Raw genomic sequence first — 19196 nt, forward strand, 5'->3', positions numbered from 1 at the left:
AGATTTTAAGTCCTGGGAATGCCAAAACTCACAGGGGGGAGCAGAAAAGGACTGACAAAAGAGCCAATGCAGCAGGGAGCTGAGCAAAGCAGCTCAAGGATGTGAACTCCAGCAAAGGTCCCTGTAGTGTTTTCTGGGACAACCAGAGATTGCAGCCATGCAGTAATTTCTAGTGAAGATTGCTGAAACCTGCCTTTTAGGAACTGTGTTCCAGCAGCAGAATCAACTGATGGGTCAAAATAAAAGCTGCCCTTATGTCTGGGACAGAAATCCTGTGACTCAGTGCCTGTTCTGACTGAGATAGGGGTTGCTCTGATCTCACATACAGGACTAAATTTAATGGTTGGGGAGGAATGATTTACTGGCTTAGCAGCAGTTACTTGACTACTTGCTTTCACTTCAACATCCTCAGGCTGGGTTAGAAATACTCTGAGCAAATAGATAATACCACACCGTGAACATCTGCTGCTTCTGCACTGCCAGGATGGGAGGATGCAGCCAGGACATCCAGAGTGCAGAGCTACACCATGACCATCCAACACCATGGCACTGTAACTTCCTAAGCTGCTTTCCAACGGGACCCAGAAATTATGACTATAAACTTTGGGTTCTACCAGCAGCAGACCGGGCTGGAAGCTCAAAGGATGCAGTGTGAAGTAGCATCCCTCATGCTCCCAGGCCATCAGCAAGAGAAGGGACTGAACATGAGTGACAGACCCTATTTCACCAGAGTCAGCTGCAAATCACACCCCCTCATGCCTGTGCACAGCTCATGCCCCTGCTCAGCAGCTGATTTCCAGAAGCTCTGCTCAGAATGAATGCCCAAACACCAGCTTCACATGGCTACAGAGAAATCTCCATTTTGCTAGAACTTGGGTTTTCCTTTGTTTTTTTCCCCTAAAAGGCATATTTCAAACGGTGAGAGACAGTCATAACACCAGTTTTTCATAACACTAGTTTTTGTGCTCCAGTTTCCCTCAGCAGGAAGCAGGAGCAGGAAGACTGGTGCATTAGGACACCTGAGACTTTTCTCCAGCAGATGCTAAAGAGAAGCAGCTACTTTTGGCTGAGAAAGAAAAAAAAAAAAAAATAGGTTCTCCAAGGGGGTAGAGTGGGCCTGAATGAGTCCTGAGAAGTGCTAGAGAAAAACAGGGAGTGCTGGAAGCAGAGGCAGCCCCACCAGGAGATGCTGGCACAGGGATGAGGGTTCCAGCAAAAGCTGTGCTAAACACAGAAGAGGCATTCCTGAAACTCCACAATCATATTAACCTGTTAATTTATACAGCATCTCTGTACAAAAATAGAAGGGTTCTAATAAGATTAACAATATTAAATAAATATTTAATAGAAAAAGTCTTTGGCCTAGTTCATAGCTCATCCTTTGGGTTGATGTTCATTTCACTGGGTCCTAGATGCTGCTGGTCCAGCATTGCAATCACTTCATCTGCCTGGATTCGTTCCTGCAAGAGGGGAAGGGAAGAACAGCAAAGCTTCAGGGCCTGCTCCAGCTAATTCAGTGAGGCTCAGGCTGCTGGGAGGACACACAGCAAGGATTTTACCCCAGAACCATCAGGGTAGGTGAGAGGATGGGGGACAGCCTGGGACTCAAGCTAAGGATTTGCTGGGCAGAATTAATCAAATCCCTTTCCACCTCAGTGCCTGATTCCCTCCTCCCTGCAGGGCTGTGGTTGGGCTGATGTTCTGCAGTTCCCTTATCACACTCCACTAGCAGCCACTGCCACAGCACACCCTCCTCCTGTCCCCTCTGCTTGTTGTTGATTTCCAGCTCCCCGGGCAGGGCTGATCTCCTACCATACAGGCACCAAGCCTGGAGGAATTTCTGCTAGTGCAAAAAAACTGAGAGACACTGAATTACGTGTCTGAAAATAAGCTTTTCCCCAAACCTCACAGACCACCTTCATCACAAGGCAAAGGAATGAGGGTTTTGCATTCTCCCTGCATTTAGCTTTGCTTGGTCTTGTATCTTTTATTTTTACAGAGCAGAATTGCTACCAAAGGGAAGCAGGGGCTGGTACAGCAGCTTTTAAAAACAGAATGTGGAGGGTGTTTGGTGAAAGGCATCACAGCCCAGATCTTTCAAGGCATCTTGGGTGCCCAGAGCCATGGACTTCAAGTTGCTGAAATGCCTATGAGAGGACTTAGCAGCAAGACTCACACAGCACTCTGAGCTGCTCTGGAGGAGTTCCCATCCATCAGGCTGCTGCCACTAGGTGTCAGAAATGGCCAGCCCAGCCCTGCACGGAGCCCTTCCACACCCCACTCAGCACCCAGCCCGGCACTGCACCCCACTGGCCCAGGGCAATGGGTGCCCAGAACCAGGACTGGCAGGAAAAACCTGCCCTGGGGCCACCAGCTCATATCATGGGAGTGCTGCTGTGGGGCTGTAATGGGAGGAAAACAGGTGAACTGGGACTGGAGAAAATAAGATGGTCCTGGTTCCTGTGGGATGCTGGGTATGCCCCAGGTCCCCTCACATCACGATGGAGCGACTCACCAGCTCTCTGTAGAGAGGGTCCAAGGTGAACCAGAGAGCCACAGCGCAGCGCTGGCCTTTGGTGACCGCCTTCACCCCGTGGGGGTTCTCGCCGCCCGACGAGAAGCTGATCATCCTCCCACACTTGGGCTTGATGGAGGCCTGCAGGGAAACAGCACAGCCAGGCTGGCAAGGGACTGCACACGCTGGCTGTGGCTGGGCTCACCATGCTCCAGGGCTTGGGACCTCACTGGGCATCCCCCTGCATCGCCCCAGGACCTGGTGAGCTGCTCAGGGGGGGACATGTAGAGCTCTGGGCACAGCTGGCAAAATGTGTGGGGTAAATAGGGAGGCGTGCAGCTTGCTCCTGCTGTGCTGACATCGTGCAGAAAGGACATAATGGCATGGAGTCTCTGCAAAGCCTACAGGTGACCACCTAGAGCAAAATGGGGCCATGGCATAACTCCAGGGAGGTCCAGTGTAAGCCTGGCATGGCTGTGAAACACCTCTTTCTTCTCTTGGCAGAGTTGACAAGAGTCCTGCAGGACCTCCGGAGCAGAATTGCCAACCAAACCAACCCTCAGGCACTTAAGTAGACACAATCTACCCTCCAGCTTTTCCAGAGACCCCAGCATGGTGCCCAGACCTCTGTCCAACCACAGAGTGGGTGCCCAGCTTCCTTAATGGCCCCAAACAGAGGTGAGGGCTCATGCCTAAGCCACATCCCTCTCAGGGTCTGATGTCCGTCACTGTGACCCACTCTGGAACAAGAGACTTGCATCTGTATGGACACACCAGTTCATGTTTGACCACGAGATGGGGTGGCAGCTCAGCATTCCTCCAGGCCAGGGACAATGACCAGCCATCCCTCTGCCTGCACTGGGGGTGGGGAGAACCCCTAACCCACAGCTTTACTGCTTGGCACGGCCTCTAGGGAGGGAGCAGATGGTCTGTGCACCTCTGCAGCAGGATTTTGTATGGGCTGTTTGCAAGGTAGGAGCCACAGGCTGCCCAGGGAAGCCCAGAGCCCTGAGCATGGACTGCTGAGGAACAGCTTTTGGCCCACAGCACCAACTCACTGTCACAGTTTTGGCGTCCATCTCGGTGAAAATGAACTCGCCACCTTCAAAATCTGCGTTCATGTACAGGAGGGCACTGGGGAAGGAAGTGGGAAACCCCAGTTAGGGGAGCACTGGGGAGGTCTCAAGGCTGATCCCCACCTCCTGGACAGATCCCACATTGCTCCACTAAGACATGGGTGGGGGACAGCCAGAGGGAGAGAAGTCCCTAGAGAGATTCCTTCCCTTCCTTCCTACCTGTAATCCCGAAAGGTGTAGGCAGGAGGCTCCTTCCAGCACTCGTTGGCTTCGGGGTCCAAGAGGCAGTTGTCAGCATGGATGGGATGGCTCAGATCATTCCTGCGCTCCTGCTGGCCTAGGCAGGACCATGTGGAGGAAGGGGGAAGGAGAAGGGATGGATGAGATGGGAATGCCATGCTCTGTGGGGTCCCATCATGGGGTGGGAGCCTACCCTGACCCCACTCCAGGTGGTGTTCACAGGTGAGGAAAGGAATGGCTGGGGGGGAAAGGCAACATCCTAATGGCTGGGGAGAAAAGGCAGGATCTGCACAGTTCTGCCTGTTCCTGACTGCAGGGAAGTGAGATGGAGGGCTGGGGCTGGGGTGGAAAGGAGAATGGACAGACAAGAGGAGGCAAGAGAAAAGGGAGGAGAAAATAGGAAGAGTTGCAGATATGAAAACCAAGAGACATGCCAGAAATCACTTTTTTGGGGACAACAGTGCCCACTCTTTGCTGCTGTGGGATGCTGACTTTGCCCAGGCCTTGACCATCAATTTAAGCATTAAGCAAAACAGAGCTACTCTGAGCTCATAAACCCCCCCATGGAGGGCTGAGCCCCTCCCATGCTCCCTGCTCCACTGCCAGCCCTGACTCCTCACCGGAGAGGGCGGTGCGGCACACCAGGTGGGTGTAGGAGAAGTAGAGCGTGGAGTTGAGCAGGAAGTAGGACTCGACGATCCTGCGAGCCTTCTCACTGATGTCGTAGAACAGCCGGGCACTCTTCAGCGGGACACGGCCCTCGTAGCCATACTGGGCAAGGAGAGGGGCAAAGGGAGGTCAGTGTCACGTGCAGACTGGGAGGGAGGGCACAGGAGAGGAGGAAAAGAAGGAGGGAGCTGTACCTTGAGGGCTTTGAGGACAGTGGCTCCTTCAAATCTCTCATTCGGGGTGTGGGGGGAGGTTTTGCCCCTGTAACCATCTCCAGCCAACATGATCCCCTGGAAAACATGAATACAGATGAGGGGTGAACTGGTTTGTCAGGAGAGAGGGATCTGCAATGGAAGTACATGGCACCCTCTTACCAAATCCCCCAGGGCTGCATTCACTGGGCCAGGTGAGTTGGGGTGGAAAGGTGCTGCAGCTCTCTGTGAGCACAGATGCAGGATATCAACCACCCACCTCCTTCCTAACTGGGGATGTTCAAGCACCCTCAGTCCCTTCCAAGCTCAGTTAATGGTGAATGAGAAGGCTCACAGACTTGTGGAGGAGCATCCTTTGGGGTTGTTATAACATGGGGAAAGAGCTCTTTCTGCACAGGCTCTGTCCTGCAGCCCAGGATGGAGCAGCAGCTCCCGTGCTGCAGTTATGGGTGTGCATTAGGGACAAGCATCCACCTGCTCTCCACAGGCATCCTGCCATCAGCTGTAACACTCAGCAAGGCATGAACCCATGGTCTCCAGAGGCTGATCACACATTCAGCTGTCCCACTCAGCCCAGGGCCATTGCCACTCACACTGGCCACCCTGTGCAGCTCCCGGCACTGCTCCTCTGAGATGACGTTATCCAGCAGCACTCGCTGCGTGCCATTCAGCTGCTGAGAGTTGTAGACAAACTTCACATCGCTGTAGAGAAGAGGGCCCCCTGAGGAGAGACACAAAACCATCCTGCTGAACTTGCCCTGGCCTTGTTGACATCTTGTACAGTGGCTGGAGGCTGGCTGAAGTCACCCAGGTGTGCTGACAGGCAAAGAGCTCCACAGCAGAGAGCAGAGTGTGGCCTCCCATCAGTAACAAAAGAAACAGAAGCAATGGGAACACAAGGAGATGAAATCAATTTGCTGCAGGAGCATCATCATTTTCTGCCTTCTCAACAGCTGCCTTGCAAATGCAGGGACCACAGCCTGGAAACACCAAACCCCAGTGGGACACAGGGAGAGACAGGGACAGTGGCTACCTTGGCTCTCCAGCCCAGCTGTCAACACCAATGTAGGTTCCCATTGCATTTGTGCTGTGTGGATGCTGCTGGCTTGGCATGCAAAGCCACCCTCTGCAACTGTCATCAGTGTTTTTTGTCTGCTATACACAGAGAAAACCTCACATGGTGCTGAGCTTGCAGCAAGCATTGCTCTCCTCCAAGAAGGAGGGCAGGGAGTGGGTGAGCCAGAGAACTCTCAGGATAATCCTCCTCCACTGAGGCAAAGGAACTGCCATGGCTGTCCCTGCCATCCCTCACATCCTGCCTCTGAGCTGCCTCCCTCTGCCTGCAAGCTTTTTATGAGAGGTTTCAATCCATCCCCATCAAATTTGACTGATTAAAAAACCAGAGCAAGGCCCCTAAACCACCATCTTTTGAAGCCTCTTTCACGCATCTCCTCAAAGAAAGGAAAAGAAATGGTAACAATAAAAGCCTAAACCAGATGTTTCTCCAGGAGAAAAATGTAATACATCTAAACTGTGAAGAAAATTATTTGTTGTCAGAGACAAGCAAGGAAATAGAGGAAACAGAGCTGCAGAGTTCTTCCCACCATGTGGCACAAGGAAACTTCTCTGTGACAATGCTTTTGTAACTTTTACTTTTCCTGTCTTTTGAGTCAAAACTGTGTTCTTGGCAAGTCTCCTTGGCCTATGGAAGACACGTAAGCCCCACCAGCCCTGTCATTAGCTCACAGCTTTATTTCAGAAGAGTTATGTTTCTTGGAAATGGAAAATATGGGATGTTTCTGGTGTTCACTGTGCTGATTTTGTGCTTGATAACCACACTTATTGCAAATTCAGCTGGATCAGAATCAGAATTCTCAAATCCAAACTCCAGGCATGCTCCAGCACAGGGCTGAGTTTTCCAGCTCAGCTGTTGCTCTTCCCCAGCCATAAGCACATGAGGGATGAACATGGAAGGCATTGCTCAACACTTCCAACATTTCTTCTTGTTCCTCCCAGGGAACTAGTGGGGCAGCTCTGTGCCATGGACACTGAACCCTTGTCCCACACTGACAGTGTGCTCCCACCTGCTTTCCTTGCCTCTGCCTGCTCTAAGCACCAGCAGAGAGACAGACCTGTTTCCTGTGTCTGTGCTCCATGAAAAACACCCCAAAGAAACTGAGGAATTCTTTGGACTTTTGGGAGTGAAGGAATTAGCAGAAATGAGGAAGGGGGCAAGGACAGAAGTACAGAAGAGTACAAAAATAAAATAGACTTTTCTCTTTCAGCCTTTTCTTTTTCCAAGTAAAAAGAGAGAAAGAAAAAAAGACAACAGAGAAAGGCAGCAGCTAGATGGACAAAAATCCCAGTTTCTTTTTGATGGTTTCAGTTTTCTTTGTAAACAAAAACATTCTGCAAGTAAACTAGAATAAGAGCATGGAAAGAAGTAAAAACAGAAAGAAGGACTCTGAAATTACTTGGTTATAAACAGCAAACAGGCCAATAAATATAATTCAACCAGCTCTTGGCTTAAGCAAGATCTTTGGTATCTTCTGTGGTATTTGCCTATTTTATGTACAGCTAGAGAAGGGATAACAACACTCTGAACGCAACACTGAGCAGATGGACACAACTTGGGCTGGGGAAAGCTGTGAAATTCCCCAAAAAGAGCTACCACCCATTGCATTACAGGGAGGTTTAATTGCCTGCTGCTGTGGAGCTGGCTCACTAGAGACACAAGACACCTCCTGGCTTGAGACCCTGTTGTTTTGCAGCAAGGACTCTGCTTTGGTGCTTGGCTACAATATTGTTTTTCAAAATTGTTAAGGGGAAAAATCCTGTCTTTAGTAGAAGATGTTATGGTATTTTCTGTGGTTGCTGAAAATGTGCTGAAATCAGTTGAAATGTCTGCTGACAGGCTTATAAACAAGTGATTTCATGCGAGCTAAGACACAAAGTCATAAGCTTAGTCTGCAAAGAGAAGTGGTTGCTAGTATGGTGTGATCCAGCACATCTAGCAAAGCATCAGGACAGGCTGCTTCCAGCATCCATCCTTCTGCAGCCTGGACAACAGGGAACACACTTTTCTTAAAAGCACCTGCACAGAAGACTACTGTTTGCTGTTTTGCTTTCCCCATGGTGAGGAAGACCCAGCCTCCCAGCTCCACATCTCAGGGCTCTGTACTGAGTAGCCCAGCACGTGGGAAAAACAAGTCCAAGGGCACAGCAGTGACCCAGAAATGCTGTAGCAGCACTGAAGACTTGTCTCTTAAACAAAACTTGAACTCTCTTACATAGGAGTGGCCCTCATTGCTCAGTGGCCAGCCTTTGCAGTCTGTAGTCTCTAGCAACAGGAAAAAAAATCCCAGTTTTGTTGAGACATGTTTATCAGCCCTACCCTCCTTCAGCTCTCGATCTGGCTTTGGCATGGGTTTCTTTGTCAGGGACAGCCGGGGCCCATCCTCTGGTTCACTGCTGATACTTGATGGGACACTGAGGAGCAAAAGAGAAGAGGAACATCATGACTTTGGCCACAAGTTCTTCAGCTTGCACTTTTGCTCCCTTTGAAACTAATACACAAAACCCCCAAGTAAATCAGTACTTTGTACAAATGTCACAGCCATACAAGTTGAAGGCCTCACACTGTCCTGTGGCAAACATTGCTTTTCTGGTAATGTGAGCAACAGTTGCCACCAACAAAGCACAGACACCAACAAATTTGACCAGCACCACTTGCCTCAGCAATCAAGTTCCCTCTAGACCATTGCTGGTTTTGAGGCACTCAGCTAAAATAAGGTTCTTGTGGCAATGTTTGCAATGGCAAGGGGCAAAGGGCCCTAATTCAACCAGGATGGTGTGCTGGGTGGGTGGGCAGTACCCCTGAGTGGCAGGCTGGTACCCCACCATGAGCACATCCCCTTGATCCCACCGTGGGAATGGTGAAGCTGCAGCTCAGCTGGGGGGACTGTGGCTCACCTGTGCTCGTCCTGGCGGGCACCGTACCTGTTCCAGTAGTTCTGTGGGAAAAGAGAGGACAAACTTCTTAATTTAATGCTCCTGCTCTGCCTGACCCCCAGGGACATCAGCCAGCCTCTCTGGCTCCATCCCTCATAACTTTGGGCAATGGCCTGAGTTCACAGATTGAAAATGTGAACCCAAGTTGGCACAGTGTGGCGAGCACCTAGGAAGCCCAGCTTGCCCAGGCATCTGTGTCTCACCCCATCACCACGGCAGTGGCTGAGACTCAGACACCAAGGCACGAGAGCTGGATGAGGCTGCCTGTGCCTCTCCTTCACCCCAGGAATGCCTTCTTTGCTTTGCCATCACTGTTTTCCTACAGGGAACACACCAGGCCAAGACCCAGCACCTGAGTCACCTCCACAGGGCTGGATTTACAGGAGAGGGGCAGGGGGGAGCTGGTGCTACAGCTGTGAACTCCTGAAGGTGCTGGGCACAGCACAGCAGGCGTTACCGGCTCCGTGTAGGCGTATCCCAGGCCGGCCGCAGCCGCCTGCAAGAGGTGAGACTCCAGCTTGTGGCGCCGCAGCAGCGTTTTGGCCTCCTGGAAAGAGAAGGAAAACAGGAGCAGTTGCACATGGCCCAGCTTTTGCAAGACAGTGGCAATGCACCTCTGCCTCAGAGGGGTTTGGTGTTCATGCAATGCTGCAGATTGCTGTGGGCTGAGGGACGCTTGGAACAAGCCCAGGCACAAGGCTGAGCCACTCAATACATGACAGAAGGTGTTCCACAACCCAATTAGGAAGCCTGAATCCCCAAAACATGTCCATAGCTGGCAGAAACTCCTGAGCACCTTGGAGAGCCTCAAAATATCTGGGCAAAAGGCTGGCCAGAGAAACCCCAGCTGCAGAATGAGGGCAAGTTCAGGCTGGTGGGGCGGGGACCCTGGCTGGGCTGTGCCTCAGTTCCCCACATGGAGCCCATGGCCTGGCCCTGGGATGCACTCAGAGTGCTTGGATGGGGGCCACAAAGCATAGCCAGCTGGAAACTGTCCATCAGAGGGCTTTATTTTGAATGAAAAATCTGCAAACAAAACACTGGTATTTCTCCCAGAAAACTATTGTGCAAAGCAAAAATAATTTTATTTTACAGAAAACTTCAAAACACTGTAAACAATTAAATGTTTTTGTCAACTTCAGGGTTTTTTTTTTCCTAGATTCATTTTGTGAGGGAAAACGACATTTTTTCTTGTTTTCCTTTTTATAATTTTTAGTACTTTACCAAATTCACCTTGATTTGCCTGGAAGTCAAGGAATTCCCAAAGGAATGGAAAAACCCGTTCCTGCCAGTTCCAATGAGCAGGGATGGGGTGGGATGGGATGGGATGGGATAGGATGGGATGGGATGGGATGGGATGGGATGGGATGGGATGGGATGGGATGGGATGGGATGGAATGGAATGGGATGGGATGGGATGAACTTCTGTATGGTGATTAAGGCAGCCCCAGGGCCACAGATAAGGGCTGCCCAGACTGGAGAGGAAGCCTGTCCTGCTGGGTGAGGGAACACACACTGTTTGGTATTTTGACCCCAGCCTAACCCTGTGATAGCAGAGCTACTGCCTGCAGAACAGGCTGAGCCCTGAACTCCAAGCTAAGAGACTTGAGAGTAATGCTGAGATCCCAGCCTCCCCTGGGAAAGTATTTCTCAGCCCTGTCTGAAGAGATGCTGCCCTTTGCTCGGTGTTTCATTGCATTCCTCCTCCGCATGTCCACCAGAGCGCTGGGCAAGAGGAGGGTTTACACTGTTGGTCACTGCCCTCCCTGCCCTTGCTCAGGCTTTACTAGGCTGAAGTCCCCATTTAAAGCAAATCCTGTCCACCAGCTTCTGCCCCACACCAGCGACTCTGAACTTGTACCCTGAAAATCACCACCTCAGCATCACCAGCAAGCCCAGCACTTCTGCTTCTCTGTTGAAAGTGGTCCCACTGGGGGAAAGCTGCCAAGCTGCTTTTATTTCCACCAGATTTCTTTGCTAAAGCCTCCCATCAAGAGCTCTGAGGTGTCACTCACTCTCACCTTTCTGGGCTTGATGGTGGCTGGATCCACTGTACCTTCCAAGAGCCCCTCGTAATACCCTGCATTCTCCAGGACATCTTCATCGTCCGGGTGGAAGAGCAGGTAGGACTTGGCACACTCCAGGGCTTTTACGTAGTCACCAACTGGGGGGCAACACAACAGTGGTCAGGGGGGCATGGGGGCAGAAGAGGCTCACACAGAGCCCAGGAGGGGACTCTGCAGGGAGGGAAGCACAGCCTGAGCTCCCCGTCAGCTGAAGAGGCAGCCCAGGACTTCACAGGGCTCTTTTGATGCCACTTTGTCTTAACCACTCCACTTCACCAGCAAGGAAACTGAGGCACAGAAACAAGACTTTTCTACCATCATGCACAGACCAGATGGTATCCAAATTGGATCCAGCTGGATGGGCATCAAACTGCTTCTCATTTGTGCAGCATCTCTCAGGGCCCAGGGCTTTTCACCCTAACCTCTAACTGAGAAGAGGAATAAAGAAGCCTGTACAGCATATATGGACTCCTCCTACTTTCTTCCCATTGTGTTGATGAATGAAGAATCTTAATGTTTTAATAGCAATTTTGACCCTTGCACAGTCTGCTCTTTTCAGTAAAGAGTTATTAGCAAAAGCCTGAGAGAGCAGATTTCTATTTTCTTTTATGCAACAGAACATAATAAAATAGCACACAGAACCACACAACTGGCATAATTTTTAGCACTGCCAACCCCTGACATTTTGCCATGCTGCCAACTCCTGCAACTTTGCTGTAATATCTTAAAATATTTGGTAATTGGCAAAAATTGGCACTTTGGGATAAGCTTGACCTAACTCATATATCTGTTATATATTAATTTAGAAAATGTATCAGTTCATTTCAGAAAATGTGAAACATATAAATCTCAAGAATTTTAATATCAAAAGGTAAATGAAAAGACCCCCAAAAAAGCATGATTTATTTAAAGAATAGTAATGTTTAAGCTAGAGGTTGAGCTTTTAAAACCTGACTGATGATCTAAAACACCTTCATAAAACTACTTAATTGTATTTCAGTCAACCTGACTTTTGAAGAGACAATTTCCAATGTCCTTTGCTTCTCTTTCAGACCATGCCTCTGCATCACTGTAGTGTGGACATCAGGGGAAACAGCCTTACCCCCACATGGAACAATTTGAACTTGCACAAAATGAACAGAACTCAGCAGGAGCTATGAGGAACAGTCCAAGAGCCTTTACCTCTGTAATAGGCAAACTGCAGGTAGTCGTAGTGGAGGGGAAGGAAGTTTTCGATGGGCGAGATCCGGCCCGAGCGCGTGGCGAGCTCCCGGACACAGTCGTGCTTGCAGGCCAGGACCTGCATGTAGTGCTCTGCCAGGAAAAGAGGGAGAAGGTGGTCTGAGCTGAGAGGGATGTGATGGTGCCTGGACAAGGACAGACAGAGGTTCAAACTCCTGAGCTGAAGGATGTGCAACTCACACTGCTTTGGCCTGGCAGGGGAGTGTGCACCGAGGGAAAGAGCTGAGGCGCCTCCCCAAAGCCAATCTGACAGAGTTGTAGTTACATTTTTGCCCCCTTTAAGAAACGCCTTCCTCCTTCTTCAACTGCAGAGGGAGCTTGAGCATCTCTTTGGTGTGGCAGGAGCTGCTGCAGCGTGCAGGGACTGCAGGTGGCAGGTAGCACTTCAACCCCAAGAGACAAACCCACAAAGCAAGCAGAGAGGTGAAGACAAGGTGGCCACATGTGCTGCCACATGAAATCCAGCTCCAGAGTCCCTTCCTTCAGCTCATCTTTAATCCTCTCCTTTTGCAGCAAGAAAGCTCTGGAGGGCACAGGGAGGTTTAGCTAAGAGGGGGTGGTGCAGATTCTCAGAATGGCCAAGCAAGGCCAGTCTGAAAGGTCTGAGGTGCAAATCTGGGCAGCCGAAATCCCCATTTTTGCTGCTTCTCAAAGATGAGGCATCCCCCAGAGCATCACAAGCACATGGTAAACATCTGCCATTAACAAAGTTTCTTAATTAGTGGGACTCCACAGTATAGGCATTGTACCAGCTGTACAATTTCAAAGTCAACACTGACATCTGATTCCATTTTGGAGCCTTTGCTGCAATGTACTTACAAATCTAATTTGCTTGCCCTGTCTCTGCACACCATTAAAAACCTTAAGAAACAAACAGAGGCTTGAAAATAACCATGTGCTCAGCTACCAAAGCATTTCTTAGAGCTGCCATAAAAACCGCCTTAGGAATTTGCAATGAAATCAAGTGGAACCTCAGAACAGTGCCTATGTGCTCTTGACAGGTAGCCTGAGTAGTTATCTGACTTATCATGCACATCCAGGGAATTACATTAGGAAAAGCAAGAAGGGAAAGGACATAAATCATAAATCATATTGTTGTAATTTAAACCTGTTTAAGCATCTTAAATCCGAAATAATCAATCCATCACTGAGAAGCACTGCTTTTTCTTGGTACTGTAATCAATTCACTGAAATGTATTTGTCCTTGGGGGGAAAAGGTGAGAGTGTTTCAACCCCAAGCAGCAAATCAGTTTGGGATTAAAAAGAGAATTGAGTTTTGAAGAGACCTAAACTCTCTTTTCTTGGTATATTACGTGCTCCCACTCCCTACTGAAACATCTGGGCCTGAGTGCCTGGACTAGGGGTGAACTTTGGATTATGCTGTCCTGGAAGGAGCCACCTAGTTTCCTACAGAAAAGCAGTTGCATCAAGGATCTTATTTCCCTCCCTCGGCTCCATGTCCCTTTGGGTGCCTGAACGGTCCCAGGGTTTGGGGCTGTTATGGCCAGGCACACATGGCAGAGCCACAGCGCTTGCAGGGACCATCTGGCTGTTGTCCCTCCCGGGTGAGGTCCTGCTCTGAGCACCACCACGCCATGACCCTGTCTGTGCTCAGGAAGGGCCAGCGCAGAAACACCTCAGCTCACTGGGGCTGCACTCGATTGCACAGCACAGGAACAGCTTGTTCTGTTTGAAGAGCAGCAGATTTCAGTGAGAGGATGCTGGGTTTGCTTTGCCACTGAAGGCTGCTCTTGTGATGGGTGTCCTGGTGTCCTGGTCAAGGCTCTGAAAGCAGGCCTGATCAGCTGAGAGCCACACTGGCACCAACCAGCCGTTCCAACACTTCTATTTTTTTGCATGGGTAAACAAACCCCACCAGGGCAGCTTCCCATCCGGTATGCTGGTGGTTTCTCCTCTTGGTTGTTTCAATTAGATTTCCTGTCTCGACACAAACAGAATTATGCAAACCCAAAAAACATTCTGCATCTGAGTGAAGTATTTTCCACATAAGAAGCAAGATTTCAGGGCTTGATGCAACTCCAAGACCATAAGCAGATAAATAAGATTTCTGTCACCAAACAAACCTTTATTTATTGCTCTTCCTTCCCTTATGACTAATTAAAAGTAATCTCATTTCCACTGAGAATGAACTGTTTTAATCCTCTCTGGCTCAGAGCCACACATGCAAATCTGAAGATTAAACAGCAATGTTCAATTCTCTCCAGAGATTTCAGTCAAGATCATAATTAGGTGGGCCTCCACTAATGACAAATCCATGCTTTTGGATGGGGAGAAAATCCATGTTACGAGCCTTTTTGGCAACTTTCCTGGCCACCGGGAACATGGCCAAGAGAACTCTGCTGCTCTCTTCACATGCTCTCAGAAACAGAAAACATAAACAACGGCCAGCAATGTCTAGATTCCAGGGAGGTGTGCGAGACTGTGTACAGGGGAAATGGAAGCAGTTTATGATAAAGCACCTAAACTTCCAGCTTGAACAGAAAGCTGCAAACGCTTCACACATCTGGAAATGTAATTCGTCTACCCCAGCTTCTGTTCAGGACCAAAATGAGATATTCTAGTTCACTGTCCTCTGAGTTTGCACTTTCTGGGCTTCCAGGTGCCTCCTGCAGCGTTACTCACCAGCAGCAGAGATGGAAGGGAAAACACTTCAACAAATCCAGCCAAAGGCCCAAACTCAGTAACTAAAAACATTTCAAAAATGGGCCAAGGGTGAGAACTCTAAAAATGCAAAAAGATCTCACCTGCAATAGCTTCATAGAGACCAGCCTTGTAATCCAGGTACTCGTGCTCCTCAAACCTCTGTGGTCCCTCGCACATGACCTGGCAATCCTCATCCTCGGAGTAGTATCCTTTCAAGGCACGCTCCAAGAGTTCAATGGCCAGCTCGTACTCCTCCCTGTCATAGTGCCTCACCCCAGCACTGTAGTCCTCCTGCAAAGCAGGCAGGCAGAACACAAACCATGAGCAGGCCATGCTGCCTGGAGCACAGCATCCCGCCCTTGCCACCTGCAGATGCTTCTCAAAAGGAGGTACAAGGGGACTGGGACAGGGACAGGACAATCTCCCCAGATGCCTATCAGATATAACCACTTGTACCAAACCATGCTTAAGCCATCAATGGACTTTTGGACCAGTGGAACCTAATAACCTGCCTAAATGCCCTTCTGAACTCCTCCATACTTAGAGAATACTCAGTGCCACTCCTAGATTATGCATTATATTAAAAAAAATAATAATTTTGGGGGGTTTTTTTGGTTGTTTTTTGTTTTTTTTTTTGGTTGGTTTTTTTTGTTTGTTTTTTTGGGGTTTTTTTGTTTGTTTTTACCCTCCCACCAAACAACAACACTGAATGCCAAGGGAACAGATTGGCCCTGACCTAGAATGTTTTAATTTGTTATTAATTGTTTCTGAGAATGGCCCCTAATGAGCACCTCCATTAATTACACCCAACAGCCACTCCTGCTCCCCTGAGTCTTGTGAAATTGGGAAGTTGGGGGTGGCCCTGGCATTTGACTTGGGCTTTTGCTTCGTGGAGATAGAAACAGCTGACACTCTCCTGCCTGCCACTTTGCACCCTCACCACCACAGCCACCCATATGCATGTACCCTGCCCAGGTGGGAGAACTCAGGTCAAAAGAAACACACAGGAGCCAAGATCTGCCATGGAGGAAACACAGAGGAACTGAGATGTCCTGGAGGCTTCTATCAAAGCTGTCTGCTGGTGTGTGTTCACAGCCATGGATAACCCCAGAGTTCTCTGAATAGAGGGACCGGGCTGAGGATGTAGCAATCAAAGAGCAGAGTGCCTAGAGAAGGCAGGAGCAGGCTTGCCTTAAGGGAAAATGCTGAAAGGGAGAGTTTGTTTTGCTGTATTGGTAAGAATTTCCCCATTCATAGATTAATCTCTTTTGGCCTCCTAATCTCTCCTCTCCAGACTTCCTGATACTTAAGCTGGGCACCTCTTCAGCCTCACACTCACCATGTGCTGCCTGGCCTCCTGGTCAATCAAGCTGACCTTCCCTGACATGGTCTTGTAGTTCTCAAGGTCCTGCTGTATCTCCATGTGCTCAGGGTTTGCCATGAAGAAGGTGTGAGCTGCATTTGCTGCCTCCTCCAGCTTGTTCAGCTGTAACAAGGTGAGAAAGACCAAGTGAGATTGCTGATGTAGAAGGTGAACATAGCAGCTTATGCTGCATGCTCTGACATCCTTTTGGCACCATTGGATTGGGAAATGATGGGATAACCAAGGAAAACCTGAATGCAGAGGCTAAAGAAAAAAGCTGAATTGAGAGGAAAGCCCCATATAAGTGAAATGGAAAGAGCTGGAGCTCCTGAGAGCCAGACAAGTCACTGCAACAGGGTCTGTTGGTGATGGGATCCAGACTGTTTTCCTCTTAACTCGGCTACTCCAACCCCCTGCACAGTCCCAGGTGGAAAGATGCTCTCATGAGATATGAGATGGAGAGAGGAGGGGAAAGCAGCTGCAAAGACTGCTCTCTCTACAAGCCTTGGAGGCTGAGCTATGTCCAGGCTGAGGGCTTCTGCTTGGAGACAGGGACTGAGGACCATTTATTAAGCTTAGCTGTGTATAGCTGCAAAAGGCCAGACTCTGCTGATGGTGACAGAGGTATAAAGAGAAATTTATTTTGATATACCAAATTATTTTGGGATTAGAGATTCAGAACTGAGACCAGACATCAGTTTCACCCTGGAGAAAGCCTCATAAACAAACAGAACTGTTAGTGCCAAACACATCCATGGCAGCTGCTGGGAGCATCAGGAGCAGGACAGATGTTCAGGTGAAACCTCTGCACGAGCTAGCAAGAGAGAAGTCACTAAAGCACTTGCTTCTGAAAGAAAGCCAACACCACTGAGTACCAGCAAGCTGCAGTCAGGTCCTTGGGAAACATCAGCGGTCCGACCCAAACCTGTCAGCCAGGGCCAGACTAATGCTAGCCCAGGCTAGCCTGTGTCCAAGTGCTCTCCTTGACAGCAAAACCCACACCAAGCCCTGTGCCACTGCTGCAAGGCTGCTCCTGAGGCACCAGAGCCAGCAAGCTCAGGCACATCCATGTGACATGTACAGCAGCTCACCTGCACTGCACCCAGCAGACAAACCCTGCCAGCAGAAAGAGAGCAGAGACCTGCAGGGAAGCATGAGCAGCAGGGCAGACAGGCTCCAGGGCAGAGCTAGCCCAGGAAGCACACAGGAATATCCCCAAAAGGAAGGTGAGAGCCACAGCATCCCAGCCTGCCCCAGATCTGCACACCAAAGCACAGCTGGGCTGCAGTGCCCACAGAAATGCAAAAAATTTGCCTTGTGTAAACTTCAGAAGTTTTTAAGGATTATCTCTGTACTGACAACATGTCCAGGGAAGCCAGATTTTACTGCAAAAACAACATCTATTCCAGTCTTTCATTTGGAGTTTTCCAAAGGACACCACTCTCCATAATAATCCCTTGTCTTTCCAGCAGGCATGAAAAATGACTATAAGAAATTTTTACCCAGGACAGCACATACAAAACCAAAACCCCTTCAGAGTAGAAGTTGTTTTTTCTTTTTTTTTTTTTTTTTTTTTAAAGAGACATTCCTCTTCAGAAACATATGTTCCATTTTGAAATATATCATTTCAACATAATCCTACTCTGGAAAAGTTCATTGCAGCTGGACACCATCGGATGTGGGAAAAAGGACTGACCAGAGCATCTCACAAAGGGAATTTTCAGGTCCTGCTGAGTGTCTGTGGGAATGCCACTGCAGCTGTTTATTAGAGACAGTCAAGATGGACCAAAAGGTTTGTTGGAGTTGTGAGCTGCTGACCTGACCCAGAGGACTGCTAAGAAGTCACTATTTGAGCTGCCTGGGGGAATTGCATTCTTCCACACCACAGATTTCTATTCACAAACAGCAACCTGCCTGTGCAGATTTAAAAGGGACTAAAGACCTTCAAAAGGGGAAGTGGTCCCTCAAGGACTGACCTACAAAAGTCTGCTGTGGGATGTTCTTTTTCCCCTCAGCTCTAGATCGTTTTCAGAAAGCTGTCAAAAATTGTCAGAGATCCCAGGATGGGCTTAGTTCTTCTGGATAACATCCACCCCTGTGAAACAGGACAAGCCTGATTTCTAGACAACAGAAAATCCCTTTCAAACAAGGCTCACTCTGTGTCTAGTCCTGCTGGCTCTACACAGCAGAGATGACCTTTGGTGTTTGCTAAGTGGACTCAAAGCAGAACATTTCAACTCAATGCTTTTCAATTTATCATGTTCCATATTTGCCTTAGAAAAATACAAATAACACGAAGAAGCCAACAGCTGCTAAGTTTGGGGGGAGTTTTTAAGTCAGTGAGCGTATATAAAAGCAAAATTCCTAACTGGTAAGACACGTTCAGCATCTAGCTCTGACATTAATTACAAAACACTCTGGGGAAACTTTTACCAAAACACTCTGAATTAACAAGGAGCAGGATATTTTGGTGCTTAAAGGTCTGGGCTGGGACTCAGGACACCTGGACTCAGTTCCTGGCCCTGTCACAAGCTCACTGTGCAGCCACTGGAAAAAAAAAAAAAAGTTTTCTTTGTGCCTGATTTTCCATTGTTTTTAACTAATAACAATAAAAACAATAGCATTTCTCCCACAGAGTAGTAATTTTGTTTATTTGGATGGCAAGCAACTTGGGGGCCATAAGCATGTGCAAGTATGTAACACAAGGAGATTCTCATCTTTGCACAACAGCTGCTGAATGAAAATCAGCAAGGAAAAAATGACAAATGTAGACTCACAACCTCAGTATGTGCTCTAAGGTCTGCTTGCTCACCCCACTGGAATGAGATTGCTGGACTGCTGCTGCAGCTTTGCACCAAACCCTGTGTACTTCAGCCAGAGAAGACACAAGAAATCAGAGCATCAGCACAGAGAGAGCCCTGGGAACACCCTGCCCTGTCCATTTTGATCTTAACATGCCAACACCTAGAGCTGAGAAGGGGAAAACACAACACGTAAGTGATGCTGGGTTCTGATGCTGGAAGATGTTTGTTTTCCTCAATGATATTTAGGAGTGGTTCATTTCACAGAAAAATAGGAAAAAATATTTTAAGCAGCAGAACCTCAGATGAAAGAATTTCAGCAAACTGCACTTGTTCA

General features: G+C 48.8%; 1 protein-coding gene across 1 annotated transcript in view; it reads right to left on the reverse strand.

The window, feature by feature from the left end:
* Positions 1 to 1252: 1252 nt before the first annotated feature.
* The window catches only part of P3H2 (prolyl 3-hydroxylase 2), a 62876-nt gene continuing 44932 nt past the window's right edge, over positions 1253 to 19196 (reverse strand). The window contains exons 2-15 of the mRNA XM_053986748.1: positions 16035 to 16181; positions 14797 to 14986; positions 11972 to 12103; positions 10745 to 10887; positions 9181 to 9270; positions 8685 to 8725; positions 8107 to 8201; positions 5306 to 5433; positions 4695 to 4790; positions 4452 to 4602; positions 3811 to 3928; positions 3574 to 3649; positions 2516 to 2656; positions 1253 to 1460 (exon numbers count right to left, since the gene is read on the reverse strand). Of these exons, the coding sequence (XP_053842723.1) occupies positions 1368 to 1460; positions 2516 to 2656; positions 3574 to 3649; positions 3811 to 3928; positions 4452 to 4602; positions 4695 to 4790; positions 5306 to 5433; positions 8107 to 8201; positions 8685 to 8725; positions 9181 to 9270; positions 10745 to 10887; positions 11972 to 12103; positions 14797 to 14986; positions 16035 to 16181 (1641 nt within the window). The 3' untranslated portion in view covers positions 1253 to 1367. The remainder of the gene's footprint in view (positions 1461 to 2515; positions 2657 to 3573; positions 3650 to 3810; positions 3929 to 4451; positions 4603 to 4694; positions 4791 to 5305; positions 5434 to 8106; positions 8202 to 8684; positions 8726 to 9180; positions 9271 to 10744; positions 10888 to 11971; positions 12104 to 14796; positions 14987 to 16034; positions 16182 to 19196) is intronic.

The sequence above is a fragment of the Vidua macroura genome, chromosome 10, assembly GCF_024509145.1.
Source record: "Vidua macroura isolate BioBank_ID:100142 chromosome 10, ASM2450914v1, whole genome shotgun sequence".
In the NCBI taxonomy this organism is placed as follows: Eukaryota; Metazoa; Chordata; class Aves; order Passeriformes; family Viduidae; genus Vidua; species Vidua macroura.